Source organism: Hemitrygon akajei, chromosome 29 (assembly GCF_048418815.1).
Source record: "Hemitrygon akajei chromosome 29, sHemAka1.3, whole genome shotgun sequence".
Classification (NCBI taxonomy): Eukaryota; Metazoa; Chordata; class Chondrichthyes; order Myliobatiformes; family Dasyatidae; genus Hemitrygon; species Hemitrygon akajei.
This window is the reverse complement of record NC_133152.1, coordinates 20,108,769-20,126,511: the sequence shown is the minus strand read 5'-3', so window position 1 is coordinate 20,126,511 and position 17,743 is coordinate 20,108,769. Positions and strand designations below refer to the sequence as shown.

Below are 17,743 nucleotides of genomic sequence, written 5' to 3'. Positions count from 1 at the left end.
ATCCTACTTCCATGGAAGTCTCACAGCAGAGTTATGCATCCTCCTGGGTAGACATCAGTCTGCTTCTTAACTCCATCTAGAAGAAGCCCAACATGGTTGGAGGTTTGGTGCGTGCCAGCTGGCCAATAGTCCAGATGGCACAGAATCATGGGAAGGTCGACAACAGGTTCCAGGAGCTCAGGATGATGAGCCGCTTATGAAGTGTGTAAGCAAATAAAGGGAAGAGATTAAACATTCTGTGGTAATAAATACATATAGAGATAGGCCCGGTGGCAGTAAAGCAAAGGTGTCTTAGAGTGGAAAGCAGTTGTGTCGGCAATAGTTACAGAATCTTGACGCATTTGTATGTCGCAATTTGAAGGTCACCATTTTGATGTTCCTAGTTACCAGCCCTGTCCATCCTAGATTAGTAGCAAAACCTAACTAATAGAAAGCTATATCAAATGTAAAGACAGAGCATAACAATTAACGTACACAAATTCAATCTCACTGCTCAGCAAGACAAACAATTCTGATGTTGTGGTGTTTGCCAAGCTTGGCAATTAGTGAAGTTTGCAGACGTTTCATCACCAGTCAAGCTGACGTGCTCTGTGCACAGTCGTTGGTGTGTCTCTCTGGGCCCCCGTTTGCTTGCCTCAGTCCTGATTGGCTACCCTTTCAGTTGACCTTTGAAGTCTTTTAGCTCTTAGGGTTCAACTGAAGGGGTAGCCAATCAGGACAGAGGCAAGTGAACAGGGGCCTATACAAATGCAAGCACTCCCAGAGAGAAACACCAGTAACTGCAGACTAAGAAATGTCATCTCATCTGGTGACGAAACGTCTGCAAGACAATTGCCAAGCTTGATGAACATCGCAGCATTAAACACCTCAATCCGAGTTACCGTTATTCACCACCATCCTAAACAAGCAATTCTATCAGATTAGTTAGTGGTAGATAAATAGGATTAATTAGCATTGACTATCATGATCTGTTATCCTTGATATGCATTGCTATGGTGAAGTTGGTTCTGAACCCATTGGACACACAACTGCCTTGGACCATCTTCTGCTACGCCAACTATTTGTGAGCGCTGGTGAATGAGGGAGATGAAAAGCCTTCTGACACTTCCCCCAATTCCAACACCCCCAAACTTGCCACCACTTTCTGCCTAAGGTCACAGATTAGAAAAGAGAGTATGGGTTACTTGAAATATCAGTTTAAATTGAGTGCAATAAATAGCCAATAAATAAAGCACTAAGGAATGAAAACCAATGAAAAACACAAGGACTCCAGGAGCTGGAACTTACTAAGCATTCAGAGTTCAAAGTAAATTATTACAGTACACATATGCCACTCTGTGCTCATCCCATCTTCCTGCCACCTTATCAGGATTAGAGCTCCTTTTGTCCTCACCTATCACCCCGTGAGTCTCCACATCCAACACGTCATTCCATCTTCAATGGGATCCTACCTACAAACGGATATTTCCCTTCCCCCACTCTCCTCAGGGATCACTCCTTCCATGATTCCCTTACCCAATCATCGCTCCCCACCAATCTCCCTCCAAGCACATATCCCTACAAGCGAAAGGAAAGCTACACTAGCCCATTGACCTGCTCCCTCACCTCCATTCAAGGCCCTAAATTGTCCTTCCAGATGAGGCAACACTTCACCTGCAAATCTGTTGGGATCATCTATTCCCCTTCTCCTTCCCTCTTCTTTTATTCCCCACTCTGCCCTCTTACCTCTTCTCCTCAACTGTTGCCTACTGCTACTTCTTCCCTTTCTCCCATGGTCCACTCTCCTCTCCTATTAGATTCCTTCTTTTCCAGACCTTTACCTTTCCCTCCCATTACCTTCTACCTTGTCCTCCTTCTCCACCCACCACCGTTTTGTTCTGGCTCTTCCCCCTTTCTTCCCAGCCCTAGTGAAGGGGCTCACCTCAAAATGTTGACTGTTTAGTCATTTCCATAGGTGATGCCTGACCTGCTGAGTTCCTCTAGCATTTTGTTGTGTTACTACTCTGAGATTCATTTTCTTGTGGGCCTTCACAGTAGATACAAAGAATAGAACTAATGAAAAACTACACACAAAGACGGACAAACAACCAATGTGCAAAAGAAGCCAAGCTGTGCAAAAACAAAGAAAACATGATAATAATATATCTAAGTAATAAATAATATTGAGAATATGAATTGCAGAGTCCTTGAAAGTAAGCCATAGGTTGTGGAATCAGTTCAGTGTTAAGATGAGTGAAGTTTTCCACACTGGTTCAGGACCCTGATAGTTGAAGGGTAATAACTATTCCTGAACCTAGTGGTGTGGGATCTAAAGCTCCTCCACCTCATTCCCAAAGGCAACAGAAAGAAGGGAGCATAGCCTGGTTGGTGGGGTGCCCCAATAATGGATGCTGTGCTCTTGCAGTAGCGCTCCTTGTAGATGCACTCAATGGTGGGGAAGGCTTTTCCTGTGATGGACTGGGCTGTATCCACCACTTTCTGCGGGCTTTTCTGTTCACTGGCATTTGGGTTTCCATACCAGTCCATGGTGCAACCAGTCAGGATGCTCTCCACTGTGCACCAATAAAAGTTTGTCAAAGTTTTGGATGACATGTCGAATCTGCACAAACTTCTAACAGAGGTGTACCGTGCCTTCTTTGTAATGGCACTTACATGCTGGTCCCAGGACAGATCCTCTGAAATGATAACACCAAGGAGTTTAAAGTTACTGACCCTCTCCACCTCTGATCCTCTGATGAGAAATGGCTCATGGACCGGTGGATGGCAAGTGGAAGAGTTACAAGAATAAAGAATCATGTGGACTGCGTATTTTTAAGTTACTTTTCAGAGATCTCAAAAAGCTTCTCATGCCACAAAATGTTTAGAATTGATGTTTTTCTTTATTTTTAATACTTTAAAATGCTAAAAATTTAAAGAGTAGTCACTATTACGGAAACACAGCATTTAGTGTGCGCACAGCAAGCTCCCTCAGCCAGCATCACAACAATGGGAAAAGCAGATGGATGTTTGTTCCTGCGATGTTGATTGGGGCAGGTGGTCACTAAAGAAAACTCCCCAACATCTGAAATGGCAACTTGCCTTAATGCTGCACCTGAAAGATGCTACTTCCAACTCTATGTCATAAATAAAGAGTTTCAGCAGATGCTAAAAATCCAGCGAAAAGGTTGGAGGAACTCAGTGGGTTAGGCAGCATCTATGGAGGGGGACAAGCACAAGAGATTCTGCAGATGCTAAAAATCCAGACAAAAAGTGGAAGAATATATGGGTGAGCTGAAGGTGTAGACACAAAATGAGATGCTGTCAAACCCCCTACAATTCTACACAATCACGTGCACCACTGGTGCTTTCTCCAGACACTGCTCTCACCAGCACGGCGTTGATTGGTGCACACAGGGCAACAAGATGAGACATGGACTGGATTCTCTCATGTGACAAAGAGGGGCATATCAAAATTGGGAAATTCTGGTCTCAAGAGGATAAAAAAAATATGAATTGGACTCGCTTTCTGGTTTTAATTTGGACAGAAATTACTGGGGTAGCACAAGCAGTGGTACAAGAGGTGCTGTCACGGTCCTGACCGTTAATTCCCCATTTTCTCCTAATCCCCCTTGACGACAGCACACCTGGTTCTCATCAAGACCTGCAGTATAAGAACCCCAGCTTTGCACCCACTAGTTGCCAGATTGTTGGTTTTGCCAGTGTGGTAATTAATGCTTCCCGGCCACTTAGGATTGTATGTCCTAAGTTTTACTTCAGTACTGAGATTTACCTGTGAAACCCAGTCTCTCCGTGTCAAGATAAAATCCCACCTATCTCTTGTCTTCCTGCTCTCTCTCCTGTTTGCCGTTCAACACTCACGCCCACATCTGCATCCTAACTAAATTTCCGTGCCGGTGTCCTGCGCTTGGGTTTGCCTCATTCGTTGCAACAGGTGGACAGTCTAACTTCCCACAACCGTCTCTGTGGAAAGCAGCAATACCTCTGCCATCACGAGGAAATCTGCAGATACTGGAAATTCAAACAACACACACAAAATGCTGATGGAACACAGCAGGCTAGGCAGCATCTTTTAGGAGAAGCACTGTCGACGTTTTGGGCCGAGACCCTTCGTCAGGACTAACTGAAAGGAGAGATACTAAGAGATTTGAAAGTAGTGGGGGGGAGGGGGAAATGCATGGTCCAAGCTGACTATCAAACAACCCTTTATACCAATCCTACACTAAATCCATTTTTTTTAAAAATTCTCCTACACCTACACACTAGGGGCAATTTACAAAGTCCATCTCGCCTAGCAACCAGTACGTCCTTGGACATCAGAGGAATCTAGAGCACCTGAGGAAATTCACACGGTCACAGGGAGAATGCACACACCAGCAGAGGTTAAGACTGATCCCAGATTGCTGGAGCTGTGCCACAGTGCTGCTCGATGAGCTGCGCCAAGGTGCCGTCTCTGCTCTTGTTATGTCCTGCACTTTGGACCTTGGATTAGTTAAAAATGAACTTTACAGAAAGCCCTGGTGTGGCAAACCAGGAAATGCTGGTTTATTTCAAACCCACTCTCCTTATTCCCCTTAACTTTTGTTGCAGTATTGAGAAGTTCAGGTTAAGAGCATTGGGGAAAAATATCCCAAATTTTCCCAATGCATTCATGCAAGATTAAAGTTGAGTTTACTCTCATTTCCACAAGTACATGCACACACAAGTGCAATGAAAATCTTAGCAGAATACGAGTAGCATCGACAAGAAAAACACAAATTAAACAAAATTTAAACTTCTACTCCCTGAGTATAGGCAGAGACTGAAGACTGCAGCACCAGTAGTGAAGACCAAGAAGGTATGGACAAGGGAGATGAAGGAGCGCTTACAGGGCTGCTTTGAATCAGCGGACTGGACTGTATTCAGGGATTCATCTTCGAATCTGATGAGTAGGCTGCAGCTGTCACTGACTTCATTGAAATATGTGTGGATCATAGTCTGCTGAGGGCTAGAACTGTGGTATTCAAGTCTGGCAGCCCAGAACTGTACAAGAAAAACCAGGTACGACTTGCAGAAGCCTACCCCCAAGGGCAAAAAAACAAATTCTGAATGAGGTTGGAGGTGGAATCGGATGCACATCAACTTCAGCAGGGTTTACAGGCCATTACTTCCTACTAAGCGAAACATATCATAAATGGCAGTGATTCTTCACTACCAGATGAGCTCAATGTCTTTTTATGCTTGCTTTGAAAGGGAGAATAAAGCTTCAGCTATATGGATCCCTGCAACACCTGGTGACCTTACGATCACCGTCTCGGAGGCTGACATCAGGCAGTCTTTCAAGAGAGCGAATCCTCACAAGGCAACAGGCCCCAATGGTGTACCTGGCAGGGCTCTGAAAACATGCGCCAACCAACTGGCAGGGGCATTCAAAGACATTTCAAATCTCTCATTGCTATAGTTGAAAGATCCCATCTGCTTTAAAGGGGCAATAGTTATATCAGTGCCCAAGAACAGCAGGGTGAGCTGCCTTAACGACCATTGTCCAGTAGCACTCACATGATGAAGTGGTTTGAGAGGCTGGTTATGACTAGAATCAACGTCTGTCTTAGCAGGGACCTGGACCCACTACAATTTGCCTATCGCCACAAAAGGTCTACAGCAGATGCAATCTCATTGGCCCTTCATGTGGCCTGGATCACCTGGACAATACTAATACCTACAGTACGTCAGGATGCTGTTTATTGAAGACAACTCAGCACTGAACACGATCATTCCTAGTTCTGATCGAAAAGCTCCAGATCTCCAAGGATCTATCCCTGCATATCAATGCAGCTGCAAAGAAGGCATAACAGTGGCTATATTTAAATTTTGGGAAGATTTGATATGTCACCAAAGAAACTCACCAGAAGGCAGCGTCCATCATTAAGAACCCCCATCACCCAGGTCATGCCCTCTTCTCATTGTTACCATCAGGAAGGAGGTACAGAAGCCTGAAGGCACACACTCAGCAATTCAGGAACAGCTTCTTTCCCTCTGCCGTCCAATTCCTAAATGGACATTGAACCCATGAACACTACCTCACTACTTTTTTATTTCTACTTTGTTTCACACTACTTGGTTAATTTAATGCATACTTACTATAATTTCCTTTCTTAGTATGCATTTCATGGTACCGCAGCTGTAAAAACAGCAAATTTCACAACAAATGCCGGTGATATTAAACCTGATCGTGAATTTTACAAGAAAGAACATAATTGGGGAAGGAGGGACGAGCTCCATACCAATGGGACCTGGATCCCAGTGAATCATATAATTAGGGATGATAGGACTTTAAACTAAATAGTAGGGGGGTGGGTTTACCAGATTGGAGAAGTATGGATAAAGAAAAAAAGTGTGGATAAAGATAAAGGAAAACAAAAGATAAAGAAAGAGAAAAGTAGGAGTGGAGTGAAGAGAAGTCAAGAGCAAAAGATTTCAAGGCTTTAAAAGAATAATGTGTGTAAGGGCACTTTATTTGAACGCTCGTATTATTCGAAACAAAGTTAGTGAACTTGTGGCTCAAATCAGTACAAAGAGGTATGATTTGGTGGCCATTACAGAGACGTGGTTGCAGGGTGGACAGGATTGGGAATTAAATATCCAAGGATATCAGATAATACAGAAGGATAAGCAGGAAGGTAAGGAAGGTGGTGTAGCACTCTTAATTAAAGACGAGATCAGGGCAATAGCGAGAGATGATATAAGATCTAAGGAGCAGAATATTGAATCCATCTGTGTAAAGATTAGGAAAAAAACATCACTGGTGGGAGTTGTCTCTTGGCCACTGAATAATAACATTGCAATGGCACGGGCAATAAACAGAGAAATATCTGAGGCATGTAAGAATGGAGCAGCAGTTATCATGGGGGACTTTAACTTGCACATAAATTAGGTGAATCAAGTTGGTCGAGGCAGTTTTGAGGTGGACTTCATAGAATGCATCCACGATGGCTTTCTTGAACAGTATGTTACTGAACTTACAAGGGAACGTGCCATCTTAGATCTGGTCCTGTGCAATGAGACAGGGAAGGTAAGTGATCTTGTAGTTAGGGATCCTCTTGGAAAGAGTGATCACAGTCGGATTGATTTTCAAATGAAGGGTGCAATAGTTCAACCTAAAACCACTGCCTAAACGATGGAGACTACAATGGGATGAGGGAGATTTGACTACTGTAGACTGGGAACACAGGCTATATGGAGGGACGGTTGAGGAACAGTGGAAGACTTGCAAAGAGAATTTTCACGGTGCTCAACAAAAGTATATTCCAGTTAAAAGCAAGGACAGTAAGGGTGGGGAGAGCCAGCCTTGGATAACTAAGGAAATAAAAGAAGGCATCAAATTAAAATCTGGTGCATACAAAGTTGCCAAAAATAGTGGGAAACTGGAAGATTGGGAAATGTTTAAAAAGCAACAAAGTACCACTAAGTGAGCAATAAAGAAAGGGAAGCTCGATTATGAAAATAAACTAGCACAAAATGTAAAGATGGATAGTAAAAATTTGTATAATTATCTGAAGTAGAAAAGAGTGACTAAAGTGAATGTACGTCCCTTGGAGTATGAGAAGGGGGAATTGATATTGGAAAAGGAGGAAATGGCCAAGGCTTTGGTGACTATTTTGTGTCGGTCTTCATGGTGGAGGACACATCTAATGTGCCAAAGAGAGATGTTATGGATGAGATGGGAGGTGAGGACTTCGATACATAGCTATCACTAAAAAGGTGGTGCTGAGCAAACTTGTGGGCCTGAAGATATGCAAGTCCCCTGGTCCTGATGGAATGCATCCCAGGGTACAGAAAGAAATGGCAGAAGTTATAGTAGAGGCTTTGGTGATAATTCACCAAAATTCTCTGGACTCTGGGCAGGCCCCAGCGGATTGGAAGACAACGAATGTTGTACCATTGTTCAAAAAAGGATGTAGGCAAAAGGCAGGAAACTATAGGCCATTTAGTTTAACATCTGTAGTTGGGAAAATGCTTGAAGCTATCATTACAGAAGAAATAGTGAGGCATCTGGAAAAAAATGGATCCATCAGGCAGATGCAGCGTGGATTCAGCAAAGGCAGGTCCTGCTTGACAAACTTACTGGAGTTCTTTGAGGATATAACGAGCGCAGTGGATAGAGGGAAACAGATGGCTATTATTAACTTGGAGTTCCAGAAGGCGTTTGATAAGGTGCCGCATAAAAGATTTATCCATAAGATAAGGATGCATAGAGTTGGGGTGATGTATTAGCATGGATAGAGGATTGGTTAACTAATAGAAAGCAGAGAGTTGGGATACATGGGAGTTACTCTGGTTGGCAATTAGTGGTGAGCGATTTGACGTAGGGGTCCGTGCTGGGCCTGCAACTGTTCACGACATCCATTAATGATCTGGAAGAGGGGACTGAGTGTAGTGTATCTAAGTTTGCTGATGACACTCAATTGAGTGGAAAAGCAAATTGTGCAGAAGGTACAGAGAGTTTGCAGAGAGATATAGATAGGTTAAGTGAGTGGGTAAGGGTCTGGCAGATGGAGTACCATGTTGGTAAATGCGAGGTCATCCACTTTGGAAGGAAAAATGAAAGAGCAGATTATTATTTAAATGGTAGAAAAAAGTGCAGTGTGCCACTGTACTGAGGGACCTGGGAGTGCTTGTGCATGAATCACAAAAGTTTGCAGATACAGCAGGCTATCAAGAAGGCAGATGGAATTTTGGCCTTCTTTGCTAGAGGGATTGAATTTAAGAGCAGGGAGCTAATGCTGCAACTGCACAAGGTACTGGTGAGGCCACACCTAGCGTACTGAGTGCAGTTCTGGTTTCTTTACTTGAATAAGGATATACTGGATTTGGAGGCGGTGCAGAGGAAGTTCACCAGGTTTATTCCAGAGATGAGGGGGTTAAACTATGAGGAGCGATTGAGTCACCTGGGACTGTACTCGCTGGAATTCAGAAGAATGAGAGAAGATCTTATAGAAACATATAACATTATAAAAGGGATAGGTAAGATAGAGACAGAAAAGTTGTTTCCACTGGTAGGTGAGACTAGAACTAAGGGGACATAGCCTCAAGATTTGGGGGAGTAGATTTAGGACGGAGAGGAGGAGGAACTACTTTTTCCAGAGAGTGGTGAACCTGTGGAATTCTCTGCCCAATGAAGCAGTGGAGGCTACCCCGGTAAATACACTTAAGACAAGGTTGCATATATTTTTGCATAGTTAAGGGTTGAAGGGGAAAAGACAGGTAGGTGGAGATGAGTCCATGGCCATATCAGCCATGATCTTATTGAATGGTGGAGCAGGTTCGACGGGCCAGATGGCCTACTCCTGATTTCTTATGTTCTTAAAACAAAAGTCCATCTTGACAATGAGGGAGAATTGGCAGGTAGAGGCAGAACGTGGTTACTAATTAAACCATGTTCTTGTACACTGTAGCAGCTAGTTCTTTATTGAGAGTAGGTAAACACCATGTTTGGAAGGGAAAGTTAGGGGAAAGCTCAATTAAGTATTGCCTACAGCATCACAGATATTGTTCAAAGTGAAACAGCAAACAGTTCACAATGCTGTATTTATTGCTCTGGGTAAAACATCAACCCTCATTATGAAACATGTAAACAGAGGCACGAAAGGCAGGGAATTGAGATATAGTCAACAAGCAGGCAGACGTGCTGTTTAAGTTGCATCATTGTCAGGACAGACACTAGGGCCCTTCTGCTGTTTTATGATCTTCCAAGCACAATTTTATTATACCTTCACATGAAGTCCACAGGACAGTGCATCTCACACTGGCTGCAAACCCAACACTGTCCAAAGTGCCCACCCACCAGGACTGGTGTGGTGCGGGGATAGGTGCAAAACGGAGCCCACAAAGCATTTCCATGTTCTTTTTTAAACTAACCATAGACAATTAACATCAAGTATTGCCAATTTTTTTTTCTGCCCACTCTATAAACAAAACTGGAAAGGGGGTTCCTGGGCTATGCCAGTGTTTCTCCCTCAGATCCTGCACAGAACTCCGACCCACATACTTTAACATCCACTGGAGCTTTCACCTGCACTGGCACTTCCTTCTTGGGCTGTATCCACACTGGGTTGATTCTACCCTGCTACAGGGTCTCCTCCCATAAGGTCGTAAGGCATAGGAGCAGAATTAGGCCAATCAGCCCATTGCATCTGCTCTGCTATTCCATCCCAGTTGAATTATTATCCCTCTCAACTCCATTCTACTGCCTTTTTCCCTTTGACACCCTTACTAATCAATAACCTATCAACCTCTGCTTTATATATACCCACTGTCTTGGCTTCTGGAGCCATCTGTGGCAATGAATTCCACAGATTAATTGCCCTCTGGCTAACGAAATCCCTGCCTATCTCTGTTCAAAAGTATTCTGAGGCTGTGCCCTGTAGTCCCAGACTCCCACATCCACTCTGTCTGGGCCTTCCCCTTCTCTTTTTTTCTAATCTCCAGTGAATACAGGCCCAGAGCTATCAAATGCATTTAAGGATATAACTCCCTTAAAAGTCGAAGATGAAACTCAAAGACAACGTTTCCTGTGTACAGGACACCAATCTGTAACATTCCAAGAACAGCTCTGGGATTTTCTCTTTACTGACCCCCAAGAACAGCCCAAGCAGGCAACGTAATCTGTAGAACAGATTGCAGGGGCTGGTCAGGGAATACTTGCCGCATCAAAAACTGCTCACATTTGGATGCAAAAGAAGGATTATTCAGAGACAGAAGGAAGCATCGTGTGAAATCATCAAATAGGGCGGGTTTGTTGCAAGGTACAGCTGGTTGTTTCATGAGCAGTAACTAACTACCCATCTGTTTATAGGAGAAGTTGGGGAATGGGGAGTTTAATCATCTGTTACCTGGTACAAATGGACATGCCACCAAATATTCTGCAATTTGTACATTTATGAGTATCCGTTTAAATATAATATGTACATTGATGGCGAAATTCCCTTGAGTTGGTAACCAACAGTGTTGTAATCAAACACTGGGGTAGACCCAATCAGCGCAAGTGAGGTTGCGTGGTTGTATTTATAAATGATGCACCTGCCTCATGTTGTGTTATTTTTTAAAAAATCTGTTTATCCCTTCTGCAGTTATTCTTTCAATTTTCATTCACCAAACAGTACATGGAGTCTCCATGTTTACAATATTTAGCTGGCTTATCTTCTTTGGCAGAGATGTGATTCTTAAAGGTTGTGTGACGAGCATACCCCCAGGTTCATTAGCACAATGGAACATGATTAAGATGAAGTCCAAACCAAGGTTATGTTTTGAATTATTGAGGGCTTACCCTCATAGAAGACAAGATACTGAGGCCTTTTATTTTGGCAGAAATACAACAAATCAGGGAGAGCATCCTGTTGATCATCAATCCTGTACCTGTTCCCCCTATTCTAATCTCTCTCTCTCTCTCTGTACCAACTGAGAAACAGAAATAATAATAACTTTATCTCTAGAGCACTTTTCATACAATGTAGTTCAAAATTGCTTTACAACAGGATAAAGTGCAAACATAAATATATATTTTTAAAAATAAACATAAAAGACAAAAAGATGTTTAATGTGGGGTTAAATAGGTTTTGAACTTGCATTTACTAGTGTCAACTGAGTCAGCAACCCTAATAATTTTACACCTTGAATCCCACAGTTCAGGAGTGTAGTTCAAAAAAGTTGACCTACTAATTCTCTTTTGAGACAGATTATTTAAATTTAATAGACTGGCGGAAGACACGAGAGCTCGAGCAGGATTATAAAATGAAAGGGAATCTGTGATGTACTCCTGTCCAGACTATTAGGAGCTTTAAAAACAAGTTAGAGAACTTCAAAATCAATTCTAAAAGGTCCAGGAAGCCAATTTATAGTAGTTAAGATGGGAGTGATATGTTCCCTCATCCTGGTTTTAGCTAAATGTCTAGCAGCAGCACTCTGAAGTTTGCCAATAGATTGCTTTGGAAGACAAGTAAAAAGTGCATTGCAGTAACCTATTCTGGTATAAGATAGTGTCTAAGCTCGAGATTCACATCCAAATCAGAATGGGCGAGATCAAGTGATCTCTCTGAGAAGAGGAAGCTAATTGAGGACTCCTCTATATTATAAAATGAGTTAATAGAATCTGTACCAGAGCCTAGACAGGCTTTGTTAAAGTTTCACACCTCTCACCAGGCAAGATAAATATGGAGAGCTCATCCTCTGAACAAGGAGGCAAGAGCCAAATACTCAAACAACAAGATCACTGACCTTTCCCTAATTCCCAGGTGGGAGCTCTGTCCTCAGGCTGATGTGAGGCACATTGCAGTCTGAATAAGAAATAAACATCTCCATCATCACAAGGGACAGAAACCAGTAGGTGTGCACTTCATCAGGGCCAGAATTAGAGTCTCGCAGCATGGGAATGGGCGATTCGGCCCAGTTCACCATGTTGTCCAGTGAGCTAATCCCAACTGCCCACGTTTGTCCCATAGCCCCAATACGTCTTCCATCTATGTACGTTTCCAGATGACTTAAAAATGTTGCTAATGTGCACAGCTCAACCACTATTTCTGGCAGCTCGTTCTAAATATGCACCATCCTCTATGTGAAGAAGCTGCCCCTGATGTCCTTTTTAAACATTAACACAACATGTGGGTATTAGCACAACATTGTGGGTCGAAGGGCCTGTTCCTGTGCTACAGTATATATGTTCTTAAACTCTCTCACTTCTGATCTTAAACCCTCTTGTTTTTTTTAAGCACCCCTTCTTATTGAAAAGGCCATGTGCTTGCCTTTTCAAATGGAACGGTTATGTGCTTTCTTGGTGGCAGGGTGGAGATACGTCTCTACCAAAGGAGGCTCAGGGCACTGCTTGCCTCAGCTATCCTGCGGATCACCCTCGGGCAAGGTGTAGCACCTGGTTAGTCCCCTGATCGGGGTCATGTGAAGCCACAGGAGCAGGTGGTGGATGGTCATATGGGCAGCTGGTGCGTATCGCAAGTCCTGGTTATGCAACCACCGACACCAGGCAGACAATCTCTGAAGAGCATCTTGTAAAGACATTGCCCAGAAGCAGGCAATGGCAAACCACTTTTGTAGAAAAATTGGACAAGAACAATCATGGTCAAGGATAGACCATGATCGTCTATGTCACATGACACGGCACATAATGATGATGATATGCTTTCACCCTGTCCATGACCCTCACGATCTTGTTTCTCTCTATCTGGCCACCTCACAGTCTCCTACATTCCAGAGGATAAAGTCCTGGTTGATGTAACCTCTCCTTACAATTCAGGCCCCTCCAAGTCCAGGCAGAATTTTGCTAAATCCTATCTGCACTCTTTCAAGTTTAATGACATCTTTCCTATATTAGGATGACCAAAACAGTGTAGAATCGGGAATTAGTTTCATCCTGAGGATTGGGAACTCAGTACCCCTGAGGAGCACAGACTCTCACCATGGCAACCACCACTTGGATTTACTGGAGTGGTGACAGGCACAGTTAACAGTCTGGTGCTGGAGGGGATGGTTAGATTGACAAACATCATAGAGTGAAGTTGATCTTCTCTGCACTGCGAGTTTGCTATGATTCTGTTGGTTAAGAACATAGACCTTCATGGAAGGGCTAGAGGTATTGATTACTGAGACACCAAGAGAAAGGGAAGGGGGGGGGGGGGGTGAGTTTGTCACCACCATCATACTTTCCCTGTTAAGCATCACCCCCGTCTCGGTCTCTCTCCCTCTCTCATGCACACAACACCAGCTCTGCCACCCAGTTAAACTTACTGACCTGCCTGCATGATCTCACACTGGTGTCCAAAGACCCTCGTGAAGGTGGTGGAGCTTTGCCCTGTGCTGACGGTCGCAGGTACGTCCATGGCTTCTTGTTCTCTCCTACACTGGCTCATGTCTGGTCACTCAAGGCAGGGGCTCCCAAAAGTTTCCTGGCCGAGGACTAGATGGTAGTCTTTGGCCTCACAGGCGCCGGTATGTCCAGTCAGGGATCTCCCAGTGTTACGCAGGCTGTTCTACGATGCGACACACTCACTTGCCCCCCGAACAGCAAACTGACGAATCGCGGGTTAATCACCCTCGCAGCCTTCAGCAGCTAGCCCGGCGAGTCTTTTATTCTCAGTTCTCCGGCGTCTGGCAACTCCGCCTCGCCGGTCAGCGGTCAGCGGGACTGGATCCAGTGGAGGGCTGGCCCCCACGGCGGGCAGAAGCAGCAGGCGGTGATTTCCAGCCGAGCATCAGACCCCGCTTCCCAAGAGCTCCGACCTCCGCAACAGCCCCGCTCCGACAAATCATTCATTAACCAATAACGAGGAGCTTTGCGGAACTGGCGCTCAAACCCCCGAGTACAATTTCTCCCTTAATATTTCACTACTACATTTATGACGGCGAGAGATCTAATTTAACCCTTCCTTGGCCCGCTGCATTGAAATCACTTCACGCAAATTGATCCGCAATGATAATTAGCAATTTAATTTGCAGCCTTTGGAATCGATGCTTGCTCCAGCTGTGTATTTCCCGCCCACCCAAATGTTAAAGTGTTGGAAAATACTATCGTTAAACCTCGGAGCTCCCTCACACGCTGCTTCCCAAAGCCGGCTGCGGCATTTTAGATATTCCGCACTCATTCAAGTCACAAGTGTAAGCGTGACTACCTTTGTTCTCACTTACTGGCCCAGGAGAGCAATAATAACCCCCCAAGTAGATTAGCTGGTTACTTATTTATAGGGTCTCGCTCTGTACAGCGGCTGTGCAGTTTGTCCACACAATCCTTCATCTACTTTTGAATGTGAAAGGCCAAACACATTTTCTCGCTGGTGTAACAGCTTTTGAAAGGGGATAATTATACGTGGTCCAGAAATCTTGCCTTCACTAGACGTGCACGCAGCTGGAGTGACATTCGGAGCTACGTTGAAAATGTCACACCACGTCCCCAGATGCTGAAGGTATTGGTCTTATCATCAAAGGGAGCGTTCTTGGCGTGGGTGTTGACAAGGTCAAATGTTAACAAGTATCACCACCAACACGAGAAAGTCTGCAGATGCTGGAAATCCAAAAAAAACTGCTTCCTCCCCTCTTCCCACCCCCATCTTAGTCTGACTCCTTCTCCCGCCCTTTCCAATCCTGATGAAGGGTCTCAGCCCGGAACGTCGACTGTCTACTCTTTTCCACAGATGGCCTGCTGAGTTCCTCCAGCATTGAGTGTGAGTGTGTGTGTGTGTGTTTGTGTTTTTTTTCCTCCCGGGAATGGTCCCAGGAATGAAAAGGTTAATGCATGAGGAGCGTTTGATAGCTCTGGGCTTGTACTCGCTGAAGTTTAGAAGAATGAGGGGGGGGGGGGGTGGAATCTAATTGTAAACTGCGAATATTGAAACGCCTAGGCAGTTCAAAGTGCAAAGTAAAATATATTCTCAGTGTAAATACACGTCACCACATACAACCCTGTGATTCTTTTTCTGCAGATATTCTTAACAAATCTATAGAACAGTAACTGTAAACAGAGTCAATGGACAACAAACTGTGCAAATGTAGATATAAATAAACAGAAGTAAGTAACGAGCATGAAATAACAAAATAAAAGAGTCCTTGAGTGAGTATAGTTATCCCCTTTTGTTCAAGAGCCTGATGGTTGAGGGGTAGTTAACTGTTCTTGAACCTGGTGGTGTGAGTCCTGAGGCACCTGTACCTGCTACCTGATGACAGCAGCCAGAAGAGAGCATGGCCTGGGTGGTGAGGATCTTTGATGTTGGACGCTGCTTTTCTATGGCAATGTTTCATGTAGATGTGTCAGTGGTTGGGAGGGTTTTACTGGTGATGTACTGGGCCGAATCCACTACCTTTTGTAGGATTTTCCTCTCAAAGGCATTGGTGTTCCCATACCAGGCCATACTTCCTTGGCCAGAGGCTGCTGAATTTGTGGGATTCATTGCCACTGATGGCTCTGAAGACCATGTCATTGAGTACATTTAGAGTAATTGAGTCATAGAAACGTACAGCACAGAAACAGGCCCTTTGGCCCATCTCATCCATATTGAACTACTTAAACTGCCTACTCCCATGGACATACACTGGGACCATGTGGCCCTCCAGACCCTGACCATCCACACACCTATCAAACTTCTCATAAACGTTGAACCTATATCAAACTTCTCATAAACATTGAACCTATATCAAACTTCTTATAAATGTTGAACCTAAGCTTGCAAGCCCTGGCAGCTCATTCCACACTCTTGCAACCATCTAAGTGAAGAAGTTTCCCCTCATGATCCCTTTAAACTTTTCACCTTTCATCTTTAACCCATAACCTCTAGTTGTAATCCCACCCAAGCTCAGTGGAAAAAGCCTGCTTGCATTTACCCTATCGATACACCTCATAATTTTGCAAACCTTGATCAAATCTTCTGTCAATCTTCTACGTTCCAAGGACTGAAGTCCTAATCTATTCAATCTTTCCAAGGTCTAATCCAGTTTACGGCCTCATCTTGAATGCCAAGTGACTGAACCTTCTTCATCATCTTCCTGTGTGGGACCTAGTCAAATGCCTTTCTGAAGTCCATGTAGACAACATCCACTGCCTTGCCTTCAGCAAATTTCTTGGTAACATTCTCAAAAAACCCTACTGCGCATGAAACCATGCTGACTATCCCTAGTCAGTCCCTGCCTATCCAAATACTCATCATACCCTTAGAATGCCTTTCTGTAACTTTCCCACTATTAATGTCAGGCTCACTGGCCTATAATTTCCTGGTTTATTTTTTAGAACTTTTCTTAAACACCAGAAAAACTTCAACTGTCCTCCAATTCTCCGGTACCTCACCTGCCGCTAAGGATGATTTAAATATCTCTGCTAGTGCCCCTGCAATTTCTGCACTTGCCTCCCACAGGATCTGAGGGAACACCTTGTCAAGTTCTAAACACCTCCTCCTCTGTAATCTGTAAAGGGAAGTCAGTGCTGCTTTGCCTCACTTCTATAGACTCTGTATCCATCTCCTGAGTAAGTACAGATGCAAAAAAACCATTGAAGATCTCCCCTTCTCTTTTGGTTCCATGCATATTTCCATGCATCATCTTGATCTTCGAGAGGACCAATTTTGTCCCTTACAACCCTTTTGATGATGATGATGACGTTGACTCAGGCCTAAGAGGCCAGCGCTGGGCATTTTCGTGCTTTACAAGGCGCGGAACGAAAGACTGTGTGGCACGCCACTCCTCACACAGACAATTTCGCAGTATTTTTCTTTATCTTACGAGGTCGAGTTGCGAGCTCAACACTCAACCTGGCACGGATGGAAAACGTACTCGAGAACGGCCTGACTGGATTTGGACCCGGGAACCTCCGTTCCAGAGTCCGGCGCTGATGTCGCTGTGCTACCAGCCGAACTTTTACTCTTAACACATCTATAGAATCTCTTAGGTTCTCCTTCACCTTGTCTGCTAGGGCAATCTTTAGCCTTCCTATAGCCCTTATGATTTTGTTTTAAGTGTTCTCTTGTATTTCTTATACCTCATAAGTATCTCATTTGTTCCTACCTGCCTATAGTCTACTAAGCACCTCCTTTTTTTTCTAAACCAGGGCCTCAATATACCTTGACAAGCAATGTTCCCTAAACCTGTTATCTTTACCTTTTATTCTGACAGGCACATACAAACTTTATGCTCTCAAAATTTCACTTTTGAAAACCTCCCACTTACCAAGTACACCTTTGCCAGAAAACAGCCTGCCCCAATCCACACTGAAGGTAGTAGG

General features: G+C 44.1%; 1 protein-coding gene across 2 annotated transcripts in view; it reads right to left on the bottom strand.

The window, feature by feature from the left end:
- The window catches only part of LOC140718273 (kazrin-like), a 713,538-nt gene extending 699,053 nt beyond the window's left edge, over nt 1-14,485 (bottom strand). For both annotated transcript variants that reach the window (XM_073031791.1, XM_073031792.1), the window contains exon 1: nt 13,775-14,485. In XM_073031791.1, the coding sequence (XP_072887892.1) occupies nt 13,775-13,892 (118 nt within the window). In that variant the 5' untranslated portion in view covers nt 13,893-14,485. The remainder of the gene's footprint in view (nt 1-13,774) is intronic.
- Nucleotides 14,486-17,743: the final 3,258 nt, after the last annotated feature.